This window comes from Pagrus major, chromosome 14 (assembly GCF_040436345.1).
Source record: "Pagrus major chromosome 14, Pma_NU_1.0".
NCBI lineage: Eukaryota > Metazoa > Chordata > Actinopteri > Spariformes > Sparidae > Pagrus > Pagrus major.
This window is the reverse complement of record NC_133228.1, coordinates 23,091,428-23,110,012: the sequence shown is the minus strand read 5'-3', so window position 1 is coordinate 23,110,012 and position 18,585 is coordinate 23,091,428. Positions and strand designations below refer to the sequence as shown.

The 18,585-nt window shown below is 41.0% G+C and overlaps 1 protein-coding gene across 1 annotated transcript in view; it reads left to right on the top strand.

Moving 5' to 3' along the window:
• The first annotated feature begins 3,087 nt into the window (after positions 1-3,087).
• The window catches only part of abcc9 (ATP-binding cassette, sub-family C (CFTR/MRP), member 9), a 45,182-nt gene continuing 29,684 nt past the window's right edge, over positions 3,088-18,585 (top strand). The window contains exons 1-16 of the mRNA XM_073480498.1: positions 3,088-3,156; positions 5,000-5,185; positions 7,536-7,677; positions 7,796-7,917; positions 8,219-8,385; positions 8,474-8,575; positions 8,695-8,835; positions 8,943-9,134; positions 12,694-12,858; positions 13,836-13,991; positions 14,073-14,207; positions 14,345-14,507; positions 14,714-14,754; positions 15,643-15,785; positions 16,100-16,208; positions 18,379-18,486. Coding sequence (XP_073336599.1) covers positions 5,038-5,185; positions 7,536-7,677; positions 7,796-7,917; positions 8,219-8,385; positions 8,474-8,575; positions 8,695-8,835; positions 8,943-9,134; positions 12,694-12,858; positions 13,836-13,991; positions 14,073-14,207; positions 14,345-14,507; positions 14,714-14,754; positions 15,643-15,785; positions 16,100-16,208; positions 18,379-18,486 — 2,034 coding nt within the window. The 5' untranslated portion in view covers positions 3,088-3,156; positions 5,000-5,037. The remainder of the gene's footprint in view (positions 3,157-4,999; positions 5,186-7,535; positions 7,678-7,795; positions 7,918-8,218; positions 8,386-8,473; positions 8,576-8,694; positions 8,836-8,942; positions 9,135-12,693; positions 12,859-13,835; positions 13,992-14,072; positions 14,208-14,344; positions 14,508-14,713; positions 14,755-15,642; positions 15,786-16,099; positions 16,209-18,378; positions 18,487-18,585) is intronic.

Sequence of the window (18,585 nt, the reverse complement as noted above, 5' to 3'; positions counted from 1 at the left end):
CCTGTGCTGCACAGCAATCCATCACATTTCAAAATAAAATGCAGGTGGGCAGAGACTGACATTTGCTGCGTTTTTAGGGAAAAACAGTCACGTTTAAAAATGGATGAAGTTAAAATGATTAGAAGATCTTTAGCAGAGAGTGTACATCACCTATTTGTGTAGATATTTAGTGTTTTTCTCCCACATTTGGTGACCTGGACAGGTGTGTTTGACAGATTTCTTTCATTAATTTCAGATTTTATGTTTTATTCTGATGAATCCATCCTGTTAAAACATTTTACTGAAGGCTTTCATCTGCTGCAGGGTTCATTCCCGATCCTCATCTAACCTCTCCTGCCAGACACGGTGCAGTAAATAACGATTTAATGTCAAAACGCTCCTTTTACAATAAATGCGAGATTAAAAACATCATCTTTGAAATGACACAGCCGACTCGTGTCCGTGGTGCTCACTCGGCTTTAATTTGACCTACATTTGCTCGTGTTGTTGTGAGGAAAATTCAGCGGAAAAATCCAACCACCATCTCTGAGACTGTCTGTGCTGCGCTGCTTGAGCGCCATAATGCCGCGTCTCAGCGGTCACGACAGTAAATGTAATATATCGGCATTTCCCGTCCCCGCAGTGCCTTCAGTGTAAACCGCAACATCACACGCGGGACTTAAGATCCGGGAGGGGGACGCGTTGACCCGAAGAAGAGCCCGCAAACCTGCGTCAGAGGACGGGTAAGTGTTGGGGAAGGCTCTCGTAATTTTATCCTTCTGTCATTCACAGCCAAGCGTCAGCATCCTCAGCATGGTGTTACACGACGTCCCCAGTTTGCAGAGATACTTTGCGCGAAAACCAGACTTCATTGAACAATCATACAATTTAACGTTATCCCGCTTTACGGCAAAATTGCATGTGTTAAAATTTTATATTAAAATATTTTTTTAATTATTTGAAGGCTATTCTTAATTTCGGCATCTATAAAATCCAGCAGTCACATGTGTTTCAGGTAGATTTCAGCTTCATTCACGCAGGGTTGCCTTGCTGCTTATTATTGAGTAAGGTAGTTTGGGTGGCAGGCGGCTGAGGGAGTTTCAAACGGGACGGTTCAAGAAGTTCAGAGTTTGATAAAGAAAAAAATATTCCCATGTTGTTTTTCTTCCTGCCGAATATTAGAGTGAATTCAACTGATTTAGAAAATAACATTCAATCGTTTTTTTTCCATATGGATATTTGTGTATACGCGTAAGAACCTTAAATCGCTTGATTTCTAAATGGAGTTTCGATTGTCTCATTGAAAGGAAGCCTGAATCACATTGAAGGTTTTGCTGCACGATACATAAGAAACACCACATTGATTTCTTATCGCCTCATCGATATTTAATGATAACAGCATGCAGGATTTACATCTGGCTGCTATGGATCCAGCTGTGTGCGTGAACAGTCGACTGAGAGGGATCGTGTCCGCTTCAGTGCGCTCAGCTGACCGCATCCAAGGTCCTTCTCTCTGACGGAGTTCAGTGCCAAGCAAAGCGGTTTCATGTGCATCCTCCCAGATTCAGTGAGATTTTAGATTATGGATGATTTCACGTGCACCGGAGGAAATCAGATTATAGATTTCAGACTGTAAATCATTAGAAATATTAATACATTTGTTAAAAACATGTTTATTCTCCTTCATTATTTACAGTGTTTGGTTTTAAAAATGTCATGACTAAATTTAGACCAACCCACTTGACAATTTTGGGCTTTTTGAAATATTTAAGAGCTTTTTCACAGAAATGTTTTGTTAAATATTTATAACCTGACAACACATTTAATCCCAAAAGAGGAGAAAGGTCTGATCATAGGACCGCATATGTGAGGTTTGAATGAAGTTATTAGATCACAAAGATGCCAAAAGTGAAACCAGATGAGGCGATAAAGCTTCAGCTGCAGGTTTCTGACCTGTGTGTGCAGCTGACATGTGCTGGCTGCGGATGAATCCCATAATAAACCTCCAGTCAACGCAACTGGTTCAAGTTTGGAAATCTGATAGGAGGGAGCGACGCGTCAAGTCCCCAAATGTTAGGCACACGTTTACCGGAACTTACTAAGTTTACACCTTCAGAATAAAAACATAAGGATGTTATCATTAGAGAAGAAGAAAACTTTATTCTAGGCTGCTCTTTGAACGGATAAACACAGCAATGCAATGTGGAGTAATTTAGGGGATTTTTTAACGTTAAGATGAAAGTAAACAAATTAAAAAGATGGCATGTTAACACAGTCAAACGTGCACCTGGAATGAATGGGAATTAATTGTAACATGCTCAATTTAAATGGTAATACATGAGGAATTTCCCTTTTTTCGTATTTATTGTCCTTTATTCCTTTTACTGCTCATAATCTTTTTTTATCTGTTCTTAATTCCTTCGTCCTTTATTGTTTTTATTCGTTTATTTCTATTTTTGCATTTATTTCTTCTTCTCTCTCTCTTCATTTACTTGTAATGACTCATATTGTCTCTTTTTGGTTTTAGATTTTCTGTTCTTACTTCTTGTTTTAACTCGCCTTCGACTAGGCTTCCTTGTGTTTGGCTCGACTGTTGACTTGAAAAACGTCGTTTTTAAAGGTGCTATATAAATACAGTTTATTATTAATAATTACTAAATGAAATAATGATTATTTCAATTGATATTTTCCTCAATAGTCAATATCGTTAAATACATTTACATTGAATCACCTTACAACTACAGTAAACTGAAGTTTTGCTCCCTGGTGGGTTAATTTGGCCATGTGATCAAAGAAATACTCTGTGATTCTTAAAACATGTATAATCTCTACATGTTTGATAATCCTAACCTGGATGTAAAACTAGATTTTTGTATTCATTTTTAAGGTTTATGTTTCAGTCTTTTATTTTGAAGGACACCCCCGGAAGCCTCGTGTCTTCTCGGTTGTAACTTGACACCGCGGTCGGAGCAGGCAGCAGTATGCGGAGCAGCTGATGCTCTTGCGGGGCTAAAAATAATCAACTTTTTTCTCTCGAAACTCTCACTGTATTTTGTTTCTTTTCCTCTTCTTCCTCTCCTCTGCCTGTTTTCTTTCTTTCTTTATTTATTTTTAGAAAAACCCTCCAGGATATCAGGAATGAAACGGTGTCAGTGAGGATTATAACTTTTCTCCGAGGTAAGAGACATTTTCTTCTTTCTCGTGAAGCTAGCTTAAACTCAAAGACTCAATTTCACTTTGACTTTAACTTTCACTGAGCTGTGTGTAGTATTTTAAAAGGATTTGGTTTGATAACACAGGTGCTGTTTTTGCTGAAGGCTTGGGGCTAATTTACTTCTGAGCTAGCTAATTTTAGATATTTAATTTATAGCACTTGTGTCAAGGGTGTCAGGACGAACAGAAACGTTCATTTGAGGACGAAATTTCAATTTTCTGTCCACATAATGTAGCTGCACTCATTAATCACAGGTCAGGGGGCTAAAATCTGAAGTTATACACTGATGTTTGAGTGAAAGGTGGCAGGAAGTAAGTCATTTTCTTATTGTTCTGGCAGTTGGCATACATTCAATGCTGTAAAATGTTCATATTTGATAAAAAAGTATAAAGCTTTCATCGAAATATACCTAAAACCTCCTCTGCTATGAGTTTCTGTGCCCAGTTTGTCCTAATTTGTCCATAATTAGACATTAAAATGCACCAAAATTACCACTCCCCAAACAAAGATGGCCGCCAGATGGCGCTTTCGGCGGCCATTTTGTTTTTTGTTCGTGCAGGGAGCTAAAGCGTTAGCATGTAAAACTAATTAAATTCAGCTTTACTGTTAACTGAAGGAAATGTTTGAGTAAGACAACACATAGTGGGTATGAAAACCAAACATTTCTATATTTAAAACTTTTATAATAAAACTTCTTCTAAGTAAGTTAGCAAGTTAAATCTGTGAAGTCAGAAGTCGAATCTGACGTGAGAGTTTCGATGCTGCCAAGAAATTAATGCAACCAGAAGTAATAAATGACATATTTATGTCAATAATAATAAAACAAAACAATGATACGTAACTGAAATGCTTTTACATTGTAGTTTTGCTGTAGTGATGGACAATTAACCATTTTTAGATTCAAAACTTAGCTTTAGCTTATGGGCCCACCTGTCAAATTGATCCTTAAAACAAGTAGGGAGCAGCATATCGTGAGAGTAACTGCTAACTGAAGCTCTCGTTAGCTATTTAGTTCAGTTAGCTGTGCAGCTAGCAGTCTGGACAGGGGAGGGTTGGTGTTTACATTGGCTGGGGTGGTCTAGCTGGTTAGCATGCTAACTTCTGCAGCACAATGCACAGATGTCATTGCGTCATAACTGTTATTTCTTCACATTCTGTTGATAATTTTAGCTAATTTAAAAAAAAAAATTCTGCCAAGATTTACTTCTTGCCATATAACTACAAAGTGACATCTATGTTCCTGTTAATATGCTCTCTGTTTACTTGTGTCTACACTCGGCTCAAGATGCTCTCGTCCAGACAGAAACAGAGAAATTATGAAGATCTTTAAAATATAATTACATAAAGACTATTACATTTAAAGTTAGTCTGTGATTCTGGGTTGTGAAGCTAACGTTAACTCCAAGCTCTGAAGGGTTAAAAGAAGAGCAACCTGAGTCTCCTGAAGCTTAACTCATGGCGTCATGACAACCTTTAATGACACCTCCAGCATGTTGCCTTTCCGACACTTATATTCATTAACTATGAATGCGCCATAAGCCAGAGGGCATGTAGCTGGGCAGCGCCCCTGAAATAGCTCTCATGCCTGACACCGGCCTGCATTTGTGTTTCTGTGCGGGTGAATGTGTGCACTTGACATGCCACGAGAAGTTCTGACCGGGTCTCCAAAGTTCAAGCCAAAGCAATGCTAGTGACACAGACGGCTAACTGTTTCAGGATCAAGGACGAAAACAAGATTATATAACACACGATACTGTTTATACCCAGTGATTTTGGCCGCTCACATCTGTGTTTTTGTTTTCACAGACTGACTCGAGGCTTGTGTGGAGCAGTCAGGTGGTGGCATGGCCCTGTCGTTTTGCGGCAATGACGACGGTGTCAATTCCTACAACGTGACGGATGGCGTGCTGAACAATGGCTGCTTCGTGGATGCTCTCAACCTAGTTCCTCATGTCTTCCTGCTCTTCATCACCTTCCCCATCCTCTTCATTGGTAGGTGATGGAAATTGACACACGTACATACGTCTGTTTGTTTGTGCCAACATATTTTCTTTGTACTCAGAAAAATCAAGTGCTACATTTTCATGATTGAATATTTACAATTGCTGGATTTATTTTATTTTTTATTTTAGCAAATTAACTAGATTAAGTACACAAAAGATGTTTTGTGCTTCTGCAGTAAAAGTCACAAGTGCTACAGTCTGTGTTGTGTGTATTCTGACAGATGTTTAAGTGTTTCCTGCTTAAGCCTCTTAAAGCTTCACCTTTTCTGCTGGAAACTCAGAACTAATCCTGTGAGGATTATTGGAGCAGATTGAGACGGACAGTTTGATCTTTGTTCAGATTGTTTGATACGTACAGTATTCTGTTGCAGAACGTCTGTGGAGGTAAACATGCTTGTTTGTCTGAAGGTGTGTTAGCACTGTGATAGACTAATCATCTGTCCCGGGTGTACCGGCCCTTGCCTCTCACTGAATGCCCCATGTGACCCCTGAGTAGGATAAGAGGTTTAGAAAATATGGATGTTGGATAAAATCTTCTGTCTCGGTCCATGTCATTTATCCACAGTATTTAGAAGAGAAGTTGAAGTTGTCTTTTTGTGCCAGTGGCTTGAACTATAACTTCATTTTGATTCAGTCTCATGACCCAGAGACCACAGCTGCTTCTGCCCTATTTTAGCAAAGATGCATCTGTTTTTTCTGTTTAATTCCAGAGTTTTGTCCTTGTTGGGACAGAAGATCAAACCTTCTCATGCATCAATCGTTGTCTTATCAGTTTCACAACTGTACAAAAAATGACTTCACAATGTTTTTACTGGAAATGAACTTTTGTTCAAACGTTTAGTCATTCAGAAAAAGGACCTTGGACAATTTACAGTCTTGTTTATAGAGCAAATAGCTTGAAAAATATGGTATACACATAGACAGCTGTTTTCTCAGTGAGTCATACATATATAATTAACAGTATCTTAATGTCTTAAGCTGCTCATCCCACTTTAATATTCTCCTCAGCCAACAAAAGCAGATCACAGACCTCAGAATCTTTGGACATAAGTAATGTAGATGGATTTGAACATTAAAAATGATGTAAAATCGATAAAATATTGTCAAACCTCAGTCTGAGTTATGACCAGGACATTTTTCTGACAGTACTGTGATCAGAAAGGCTGTAAACTAAGCTGAAAACCTGCTGTGACAGTGAGGAATGAGGGAGGAAAACTTGCGTCGGTTCCCACTGAGCTGTGCGACAGTCATCTGTTACTCCAGGGTCACTCCAGAGCAGATGTGTTAGTGATGTTACAGTAACCCGGACACACACACACACACACACACACTGACACACAGACGGACGCTATCTTGTCACCAGTGTGGACATTAAGCAGTTTTGAAGGGTAGTAAAGAGGGGATTAGAACAGTTCAGTGATCCAGTGGGGACAGGAAATGCAGGAAATAGTAAAACAAACAGTAAACAAACTACAGTAAACACAGTCAAACTGAATATAAACAAAAATACTGAAATATTATAAAACATCGAGAGTGGGGGAATAATAAGAAATTACTTTCCTCTCCTGCATCTGTTTCTGTAGCTGTTGAACAGTGAAGCAATAAGAAGAAAGATATTAAGACGGAAGGAAGTGAAGGAGGATGGATACGATAACTGTATCACAAATGATAAATGTATTTAAAATTGGTTTAGTGTGGTATTGCGTAACTCCTCTGTATCACTATGCAGAGAATAATGTTCACTGAATGTGCTTGGTTAAATGTTTTGTGTGTGTGTGTGTGTGTTTATGTGTGTGTGTGTGTGTGTGTGTGCGGTGAGTAGTTGATGGGAATAGTTCTGACCAGAAGCCCTCAGCCGGTTCCCTGAGGACTCACTAATTGATGCTTCCTGGTTCTGTTTTTTTTTTTTATGCTGTTCGTCCTCTGAGCCTCCGAAATGGCTGCGGTCCATTTAGTTAAGAGCAGAAACAAACTTATAAATAAAGGCACAAACAAGTCACACAGCACGAATGGGCTAAATACTCCCCTGCATCAAAACTCCTCACACCGGCAGTGACGCAAATTTGGGAAGGTATGTCAGATCAGCAGATCGGCCGTGTTCAGCGAGGTAAAATCGCTGTTTTTATCACAGTAGTCTGGTGGATTTGAAGAGAGCACAGATTGATGTAACAGCTTCAGTTCCCTGTCTGCGCAGAGAGCACAAGTCAAGTCACCTAATACAGTGACGTGATGTCTGTTTTGCACAACATGACTGGTTGCTCAGAAAAATGGACAAAATAAAACCCATGCCAGATGGTGCTCCAGATCCTTCACTCTGTCTGTATCTGTCTGTGTGTCAGGTTGGGGCAGCCAGAGCTCCAAGGTCCAGATCCATCACAACACGTGGCTACATTTCCCCGGCCACAACCTGAGATGGATCCTCACCTTCTCGCTGCTCTTCGTCCACGTCTGCGAGTTCGCAGAGGGCATCGTCTCCAACAAGTGAGACCTCAGAGAGAAATCCTATCATATTACGACACAAACACTTCTTCAGCAACGTTTTTGAAATGTGTAGTTGTTTTCCATATTAATTATATTTTTTGTTTGCCTCTTGCTGTAGGATGATGCAGACCAACCACCTCCACCTCTTCATGCCAGCCTTCATGGGTTTCGTAGCAGCCACGACATCAGTGGTTTACTACCACAACATAGAGACATCTAACTTCCCCAAACTGCTGCTGGGTAAGACGCAACACTGGGAGCATCGGGCTTTTAAGTTGAAAGAATGACACTCAAGCAGGAAGTGAAAGTGGTTACAGAGGTGAAGGATTTGCAGTCCTTCTTAGGGGCTAAATATTCATATTTCATACATCTACATATTTCTTTAAGGGCAGATGTTTTTGCGTCAGTGAAGTGGAAGAAATCCAGCACCACTAAGAACTGCCCAGGCTTATGTAATATGCATTAAAACATACAAATGAGGTCACTTTACGGATGCTTCCTGTTGTAACAATGTAACATGCCTCGTCTATTATCCACACAGTCCTGTTCATCTACTGGGTGTTGGCGTTCGTCACAAAGTCTATAAAGCTGTGGAAGTTTGCAGAGTACGATGTTGGACCGCAGCACCTGAGGTTCTGCATCACGGCTCTGTTAGTGATACTGTACGGGCTGCTGATGGCGGTGGAGGTCAACGTCATAAGAGTCAGGGTGAGTCGTCAGTGTTTCGTCCTACATTTAACTATTTTCCAAAAGTATTTCTTCCTTCAATTAATTTTGTCCTTCTGTCTCCCTGTAGAAATACGTCTTCTTTGCCAACCCCCAAAAGGTGAAACCACCGGAGGATTTACAGGATTTGGGGGTTCGCTTTCTGCAACCGTTTGTCAACCTGCTGTCCAAGGTAGACACAAACACACTGCCGTATTTTTCATTTTTAAAACATTGATTGATACTAACTGGATAGTCTGAAATACAAGTAAAAATGTTCCGTAAATGGTATAAATTCTTGGCACATTTTAGGCAACGTATTGGTGGATGAACCCTCTCATCATGGGAGCCCATAAGAGGCCCATAGAGCTAAAGAAGATCGGCAAGCTGCCCATCGCCATGAGAGCCCTCACCAACTACCTGCGGCTCAAAGACGCCTATGAGGATCAGAGGGTGAGCAGATGGAGGCCACTGATGCAGCGTTTCTGTGTGCTTTAACCTGAGTTTTCCCTAATTGGAGACAAACTTGTGTAATTTCTAACTCCGTCGACTCCACACAGACAGCCGAGGATCCGGATCGTTCCCCTTCCATCTGGCGCTCCATGTACCGAGCGTTCGGTCGTCCCATCCTGCTGAGCAGCACCTTCCGCTACCTGGCTGACCTGCTGGGCTTCGCTGGGCCGCTCTGCATCTCTGGCATCGTCAAGTACCTGGATCCTCAAAATTCTGTTCCAACAACAGACAAGTCCAAGGTAGTCGTATTTATGAGACTGTAGCCCTTTTTCACACAGAAGTCACGCAATCCTGTCACAACAAAGACCCTTCAATATGACCCTTATATATGATCAAAAGAAGTGTGACACATGACGTAACATCGTCAGCGTCCAGTGTGACGTTTACATACCTGCACCAGCACCTTCCAGAGACTAACACTGGCATAAAATGACAATAATAATACTGTAGATAAAGCATCTTCCCTCTGCATTTTCTGCAGATTTTCCAAAGACAGAGTGCAGAATCTGCATATTTTAGGTATTACACACGGTCTATGCCAGCGATTATTTTTTCAGCAGGGTAGTAAGAGGTTTGCCTGTCAGCCAGACTCTTCAGACGTTTTGGGTGTGATCCCCGGTCCGTCTCTTAAACTCAGAGTTATTTTTAAATCTGCTACCTAGAGTGAAGAATCAAAAGTTTCCACAGAGCAGCTCCCAGTGTGAAGGGTTCATGATGGTGCGGCGAGTTCATTTGTGACCTGTCAGTGGTGTCAGAGTCAGGTTTGATTCCCGTCTCCTGTCGGTACCTGGAGCTGAAAACAAAACCTGCTGCGGTGGAAAAGTTTTGAGGCCTTTCAGAGAGATAGAAGATTAGCTCATGGGCCAAAAACAACACACAGTGAAGAAGGATCAGATTCTGGAAGTAGGTTGTGACATACCTCAAGTGCATCATATGTAGCTGCCATATGCGTTTCAGTTTATGTAGTAATTGCTGGAGTAAATAACTTTGGGGGCTGCTCACCTCTGGAGGTTTTCTTCTGACTCTGACGGACTCGTTACCTGGTAGAGTCACGTTTGAACAGCTTCTTATGAACGCAGACTGACTGAGGCGACGATATGAAAAATTAAACGTCATTCATTTCCCTTTGGAGCAAAAGATCAGCTGATGTTACTAAAGCCATCAACAGGACTGAGCTCTGGCTCATATGTTTACACAAGATCATTTTATTAAAGCTTAAGTGCAAATTAGTCCCACATCATGGGTCATCCACACAAATTGTGTCACTGTCTGTGGGTGATGTTGGGTGGTCCGGCCAACCAATGAATGACTCCCAGAGTGATGTCACCGAGGCGTTGGTTCAGTCATCATGTCACCACGGCACGACTAAGTGTGTGAACGACGCTGCATGTGCATGATGTGATCATACGTCTGTAATGTCATAATGCGCTGGTGCTGAGATGACACCACACAAACACACACAGTCACACACACACACACACACACACACACTTGTAGTTTTATTCATGTGAGGACCCTTGTCGACATAATCCGTTCCCTAAAGCTAACTTTAACCATGACAACAACCGACCCAACCCCAACCTTCACTTAACCTTAACCCCAAATCTGATCTCAGCTATGTCATCACTTTTCTAAAATGTCCTAATGGTGTCAAAGTCTACAACTCAAACTGGTCCTCGCAAAACTAGAAGTAATAGAACATGCAGAGTGTTACACACAGTAACTATGGAAAATTATCAAATGGTCAAATGCTAATTTTGTTTATCGTTAGCTATTGTGTCTTGCCCAGGGTTTCCTTTATAAGAAAATTAGCATTTTCTTACTGGGAAAATCTGTTGAAGTCCAACAGCTCCTGTTCTGTTCTGTCAACAGCTCATAATCTGGGTTGATATGAGTCAAAACTGAGAATTTCATATAACTAACACTGAAAACTGTTTTGCTAAATGAAGCATCCACCTCTTAAACTTCTTTTCAGACTTTTTAAATGTCTGTCAAGCTGTTTGGCAAAACAGATTTTAGATTTTTAGCCAAGATTTGCATCCAACTGTTTTCCAGCATCGATGAATGACAGATGTTTTATTAGGACCCTCATCAAACTGTGCTCACTCAGAGATACCAGCCATTTAAATACACTTTCATTCACCAAGATCCATGCATCATTCCCTGAGACATTAACAAAAATGTAAAATACGGGTGTTATTCTTAGCCTCCATCTAAGTTTTGTGGAAATCTGTTCAGTAGTTTTTGTGTAATCCTGCTGACAATCTAACCAACAAACAGACATACAAAGAAATGGACAAAGGTAAAAACAAACACCTTTGCGGAGGTAATTATAAGTGTATTAATATAGCAACTTTTAAGAACAGATGTTACAAAAAGCCTCACAAAAGAAATCCTCACGTCTTTGAACCTGGGCAAAGCATTATTTAATAACTTAATGATTCGTCGATGATTAAGTATGTTGTTGATGAACTCATCCATTAAGTGTCTAATCATTCTGGCACTACATCGAATATCTACACCAAACATCAACTCTTACGTCTTCCAGATGTATCAGCGTCTGCGCCAGTGTTCATGTATTAGCTGTATCACACTGCAGCGATACAAAACAATAACATCTAGCAGACGAGAGACGAAGCAGACATTTCGTTTGGCGAAGGAAGAAAAGCTGGCAGAGCCGATCGCAGACATCGACTCATCTTTAATCCATGCCAGCTTCTTCCAAAGGTCATAATACAGCCGGAGCTGTTAAGAGAGGCAGAACAGATGCTTTTGCAATGACAGTGTATTTTCATTCAGTCCATTTGGCTGCACGTTGTTATAGTTGACGTCTAATGTGAGCTGTTGTCGGGTCCGTGCCTGCCTGTTAAAGTGGGTATAATGGGCAGCAGAGATAGAGAGCAGAGCAGAGCTGCATTTCTAAGTGACATGGAAAATTTCCCACTCACCTCACACTCTGTGTCAGTTTCATACAGAGGGAAGGTCTGTGGAGCATCAGACTGAGCTTTTTGGTACTACAGTGAGTGCGTGAGTGGGTGTGTGTGATTTCATTGTTTTATTCATACATCTAGCATGAGATTTTTCATGCCCTTCAGTTGTACAAGGTCCTCTTTACAAATAGCTGTCATTATGTATGAAGGGTTGCTTCAGTGTTAGTTGTTTAGGTGTTGAAGCCCAGAGGTCTCCTCCTCCTCAATAATTAAAAGCAGTAAAAACACTGGAAAAAAGCAGCTCAACAGGAAGTGATGTGAGCCAAACTGACGCTAACGTTAGCTCAGCTCGTTTGTTAACTGAAGAGCCAGACGTCGGAAGACTAAATTCCTTGATCTTGTTAAAAAATATTTTTAAAAATGACCAAGATCTAAGAAGTGAAGGTAGCATGACACGAAACAATAAGCAAATGAGTCGGCAAATGTTTTAACGTCCGTGTAAATGATCCATACTTTTTGGAATCGGTCCACTAGATCGCCTCAGCTGGGGCAACTCCAACCGTCATAGTTACGTTCATTATAGGTGTTTGTTTTCGCCATTGACCAGCTGAGGTTTTTATTCTAAGTGTCTGACAGCATTACCGAAACAATTCCTACAGAAAGAGACCTTTATGTAAAATAAAAAGAAACACATGTCTCGTTCACGGAGAAGTTGTTGATGCACCAAAGACAAATGATGTGAAGCTTCTGATACAAGTTTTTGTTTCAGTGGTCGTATTATAAATCAGTTTTATTGTGTGAAACTATTCAAGAAATACTTTTTATTTTACAGTTGAATGTATCTCAATGTGTGTGTGTTTTATTGTAGGAGCGATACTTCGGTGTGTACTTCATGTCGTCCACTGAGCTGCTGCAGAACACTTCAGTCCTGGCTGTGCTTCTCTTCCTGGCTTTGGTCCTGCAGAGGACCTTCCTGCAGGCTTCGTACTACGTCACCATAGAAACAGGCATCAACCTGCGGGGAGCCCTGCTGGTGAGTGAAACATCACGGAAATTTAACTTCGGACGTTTTGTTTCCATACTGAGGTGTTGCTTTGAAAAGCGTCTGCATGTGTCATCTCCCAGCTGTCTCATTATTTCATATTACATTATAACATTATCCACCTGAGCTGACAACAAATGGTTTTAAATGCTGAGGGAACAGCTGGCTTACAGGGACAGAGAGGTTTTATAGAGCTTCATGTTGTGCAGTATGAAACTTACAAACCGTCCAACTGATTCTTGAAAATACAAAGGACATGATAACAGAGTTCTCTGGGGTAAAATAAGTAGTAAAAATTGTGTCATGATCGAAATGAGCTTTCAGTTTGTAGCATCGAAATCAAAAGTAGAATTAGCGATTTTTTTCCCTCTCCACACTCGCATGCTTGTGTGCATCTAAGGCCAACATGTTTGCGTACGCATGAAGGCTGCCTCGCATATTCTGCACGTCCTCAGAAAGCAATGCTACATGTCCGCAAGATGCAAGACCAGTCTGGGGATGTGACGAGGTCAGGGCAGGTCCCGGGGGGTGCCGCTCAGCTTTGATTCCAATCAGAAGAAATTCCCCTGCGGCCCAAAGAGACATTATCCCCATCAAGAACCGCAGACTAGGTCGATTATGACTCTTTCTATTTGGCATTTTTGATCCACAGAGGTTTCATATTTGTAAAACTTCCCCCAAAAAATCTGTCATGTCAAATCGAATGCTGCACATACCTCGTCAGTTTTAAATTAATTTAAATGAATCCCTCAGTGGGGCAGAAAAGCCTCTGACTATAAAACCATGAGACTTAAACTATCCACTAAACCCCAGGATACCTCTGCTGCTGCTGCTGAATATATTTATAGAAACTGGAACGTAATCTGCAGCATTAGGTCGCATTCAGACAGTCAACAGGACTGAATGAAAAAAAACCCTGTTGGCTCAGCCTCAAATGTAATCGTACGTGTTTCTGTTTCTTCTCGTAGGCGATGATTTACAACAAAATCCTGCGTCTGTCCACCTCCAACATGTCGATGGGCGAGATGACGCTGGGGCAGATCAACAACCTGGTGGCCATAGAGACCAATCAGCTGATGTGGTTCCTCTTCCTCTGTCCCAACCTGTGGGCCATGCCTGTACAGGTACAGTCGGCTGAACGTGACCTCCACATAGTAATGTTTCAGTGAAGACTTTTTACTTATCGTCTCCTTGTTCCTTTGCAGATTGTGATGGGAGTGATCCTGCTCTACTATCTGTTGGGTCCGAGCGCTTTGGTTGGAGCGTCTGTCATAGTTCTGCTGGCTCCGGTCCAGTACCTCATAGCTACGAAACTGGCAGACACACAGAAAAGCTCACTAGTAAGCAGTTTTCTTATGTCATTGTTTTTGTTGTTTCCTGCAGAATGATTTGCAGATTTTTGAAGAACTTTAACTGAACTTAATGAAATAAGTTTGCTATTTTACACCGGATTTTTATCTCCTGTCGTCTCTATCAGGAGCACTCTACAGATCGTCTGAAAAAGACCTCAGAGATCTTGAAGGGCATCAAGTTGTTGAAGTTGTACGCCTGGGAGAATATCTTCTGTGATAGCGTGGAGGAGACGAGAGGCAAAGAGCTCACGAGCCTCAAAACCTTCGCTTTCTTCACATCGATGTCCAGTAAGATGAAAATATCTCCGTCACCTGAGTTTAGAATGATTGCATTTGTTTGTGATTGCAGAAAGTGGATCCCTTAATCCTTATCTTAATGTATCTTGGCTTATTATTATTTCTATAATTTAACATCTAAATTCATGAGAAGTATGTTGTGAAGTTCAAAGATCACTTGCTTTTAGCTCATATGACTGTTTTCTCTCTCTGTGCAGTTTTCATGAATGCTGCTATTCCCATTGCTGCCGTTCTTGCGGTAAGTCAATTTTAGCACACTTGTAACGAGACACCCCTAAAGAAGGGAAACAACAATAATTTATGAGGTTGTAACTCCTTTAAAAATGTGTTTGTCTGCTTTCTTTAACCATAATATGATGTGTTAATATCATCAAGTGCACCGATTGTGAAATTCTGGGCTGATACTGATGTTATTGTGGTTAGTTATTCCCACTTTTGTGGAAGGGAAACACATTTTTTATTATCTTATTATTATTACTGTCTATCTTTAAAGGAGCACAAATCCGATCATTCAAATTTATGAAACAACCTTTAATTTAATCTTCTTTGACATTTTTTTTAAGTAGTTGCTTCACAAGCCTTTTACAGTAGCCTTTCAACTGCCTAGTCAATGAGAAGTATTTTGCAGTACTTACCAGGGTTTTTCCTTCCCATTATACGGCTTAGGCGCCGCACCACCTAAGCCAATTGAACGTAAAATCAATGATCATTGACTTTTCCCAGATCTAATGGTTGTAGTTGGTCCCAAGTAGACTTCTTTTCTTGCACAGATGTAATAATGCTCCAAAATGATGTGAAATTACATATTTCTTTAATTGAAAACATACAATTTTGGGGTATTACGACCCCAAAAACCATCACCAAGTGCAAAACACTACTGATATATCCTTACAAACTGATGACAAGGATGTCATGAGCCAAAAGCTCACGAATGTGGAACAACAGATAAACATCTGCTACTGCTAAAGGTGAAGGTCTTTTTATTTGCACGATACAGGCCACTAGCAGTCCACAGGGTGAATACTGGCTGATACCAATCTTTGGCTGATATATCAGCGCATCCCTATCAACCAGGGTTACTGAACATGAGCGAGCAGATGGTAAATTATAAATTCTTGTCTTGTAGACGTTTGTGATGCATCACTTCCTCAATGAAAAGGGTCCCACTCCTTCTGAGGCCTTCGCAGCTCTGGCGTTGTTCCACATCCTGGTCACTCCTCTCTTCCTGCTCTCCACTGTGGTCAGATTTGCTGTCAAGGCTCTGGTCAGGTGAGTGTCTGATCGTGTTCATTCTCACTGCAAAGAGATTAACTGTGACCATCGAAGCCAACTGGTTAATGCTGTTTTGGCTGAGAGATAAGGAGATGTAGACATGACTAAACAAGGAAGACAAACTGGAGATGCAGAGTCACAGACTGGATGTGGTTCCAGTGGAAAATCTAATTAAAGGAACACGGAGGAAACATGACAGCAGTGAGGAGAAACTCTAAACTCCTGAGAGACTACTGGTATCGTCACAATCACACTTATTCACGGACTGACTCTGTGTGTGTGTGTGTGTGTGTGTGTGTGTGTGTTTACAGTGTCCAGAAGCTTGGTGAGTTTCTTCAGAGTGACGAAATTGGAGACGACAGCTGGAGAAACGGAGACATGTCTGTTTCCTTCGAAGCTGGAAAAAAGCCCATGGGGATGGTGAGTCCTGAACCAAATCAATCAACAAATCTGAGCATCGTCAGGGAAAATGTGACATTAGGTTTTATTTCATCTCACAGTTTTTTCACCTCAACTCAGGTGTGAGGATCATGCATTTCTTAGAGACGTCACGTCAAATGACTTCTGGGTAATGAAGAAAAAATCCAAACATTTATCTTATATTTAAAACAGATGGCCTTAACAAAGCACAGTGAAGGTGCCAAGAAAAGTCTTTAATGTGCTGAGTTTAACAGCCCGAGCTTCCTCGTGGACAGGGGTTTGGATCAATGAGGTGAGCCAGATGACATTCCTTCCATGTTACTCCAGGTAACTCGTGTCCTTTTCTATTATGGAGACAGGTTGCTTTAACAGGGTGTTCAGGGACGTTGTGTAACATCAGTCCTGTTTCCTGCAGGGACAATGTCCTGATGAGCAAGGAGATCATTTGAAGGAGTTAGACAGTGATGACGCATATTGTGAGAAAGAAGCATTATTAAAAATTTCTTGTGAGTGGCTTATCTGTATTTAAAGGTCCAATTTGTAAGTTATATTGTTGAGTCTCAATCCCTGGTCGTCGGATACTGACGCTTTGGGTTAAGCCGGCACAACCTACCAACCCAGATGAGTTGTGGACATTCACATATTCACATCGTAAGGATTCCCTTCATCAGGAAACATGTTATTTCTGCCAGATACAGCTCTTCATTTTGGTCCTTCAGAGTTCAACGATTATTTTTATTGTCAATTAATCTGTTGGTTATTTTCTAGATTACAAGAATATTTTTTCGGTCTATAAAACGTCAGAAAATAGTGAAAAAATGTCCAGTTTCCCAAATCCAAAGGTGATGTTTTTAAATGTGTTGCTCTACTTCACCAAACGATAACAGCCCAAAGGTATTCAGTCTAATATGACGTTAAACACAGAAAAGCAAGAAATCTCTATATTTGAAAGGCTGAAAACGGCATTTTTGAATGAATAATTTATTGTGACGCAGACTGATATAGACACATTGTATGTCATGTTATTTCCTCAGGTCTGATTGTTGTGTTTTTGAGGTCTTACAGAACATCCCGACCAAGTGAACTGCAGCCCAAACTGTAATCTTGTGTCTGTCTGAGGTTTCAGGTGACAGAGTCACATGGTGGCTGGTATGTTGCAGTGGGATTAACACTGTTTGTATTAAAATGGACAGTCACTCATGAGAGCTGAGTGACTCACAGTACTCTTTAGAGGTTTAATGGTTTTTAAATAGGATTGTAGAAGCAACACGTCCAGTTTTATAATGGAATATTTCTTTAAATGTATTATTCAGCCACTTTTATGAAGCCATTACGAACTCAAAGTGGTAAAGTGGTAAGACATATCTGGGAGCTAAGTGGCCACTGCTGTGGTTGTATTGAACTGTTCTTTCAATAAGATTACATAATCAAACAACGCAGCGAGTAAAGTGACTTTTCTGTAACGTAATGTTTCCTCTGATCAGTACTTGTGCCGACCGTTCACCCCAAAGTCAAGTGAAAATGTGAAAGCACCACTTCCTGTACTCTAGAAGAGATTTCCAGGGGTCATTAGAGACGAGAAGTTCTGAACAGTTCTGCAGAAGACGTCATGTACTGGACAGACTGCAGGTTGAATCACTGTTGTGTTTAATAATTGATATTCTGGCCGAGTGATGCCATCGGTTTCCCCCTAACAACCTAACTACTGGTCAGATCGTCATGAAATGTGATGTCAACATTCACGGTCTCCAGAGGATGCTTCGTGTTGATTTTGTTGACTCACTGAAATTTCCACATGACCAGCAGTCAGGTCGTTAACAAAGTAACTTTAAAGTAATTAACAGATTTTTTAATTTGATCGCTATTCAGGGTTCTCGGGGGATGAATCCAAATGTAAAATTAATTAAAAACTATTCAAAAATGGGCAAAATAACCCACGACTCACGAGGGTTAACCACAGTAACATCAGCACGCTGTATGTATACAGTGTTTGGATAATGAAAACAGGGTAAACAGCTCACGATGGGGCTGAACCCTCTGGGGCAACATCTTCAGAGTGAACCCCCGCACTTCTTCTTCTCCCCAAGGAACTGAAGCGGATGCAGGAAAGTCTTAAGTTTATTAGTCGATACTAAGTTCAGATCTCTCCTCTTTTTATGTCCCCCTCAAGACCAAAGCAATCAACAGGAAGAAGCCAATGCGCTACCAGATGGACAACTACGAGCAGCCGACCAGGCGACTGATGAGACCCACGGAGACGGAGGATGTAGCTGTGAAGGTCAGGGTCAAAATTCACATGCTGGGGAATGGTTGAAGGGGGGTAAGGAGAAAAAAAGAGTTTGAACTCATAGAAACAACTAGAACCCAACTACCAGTG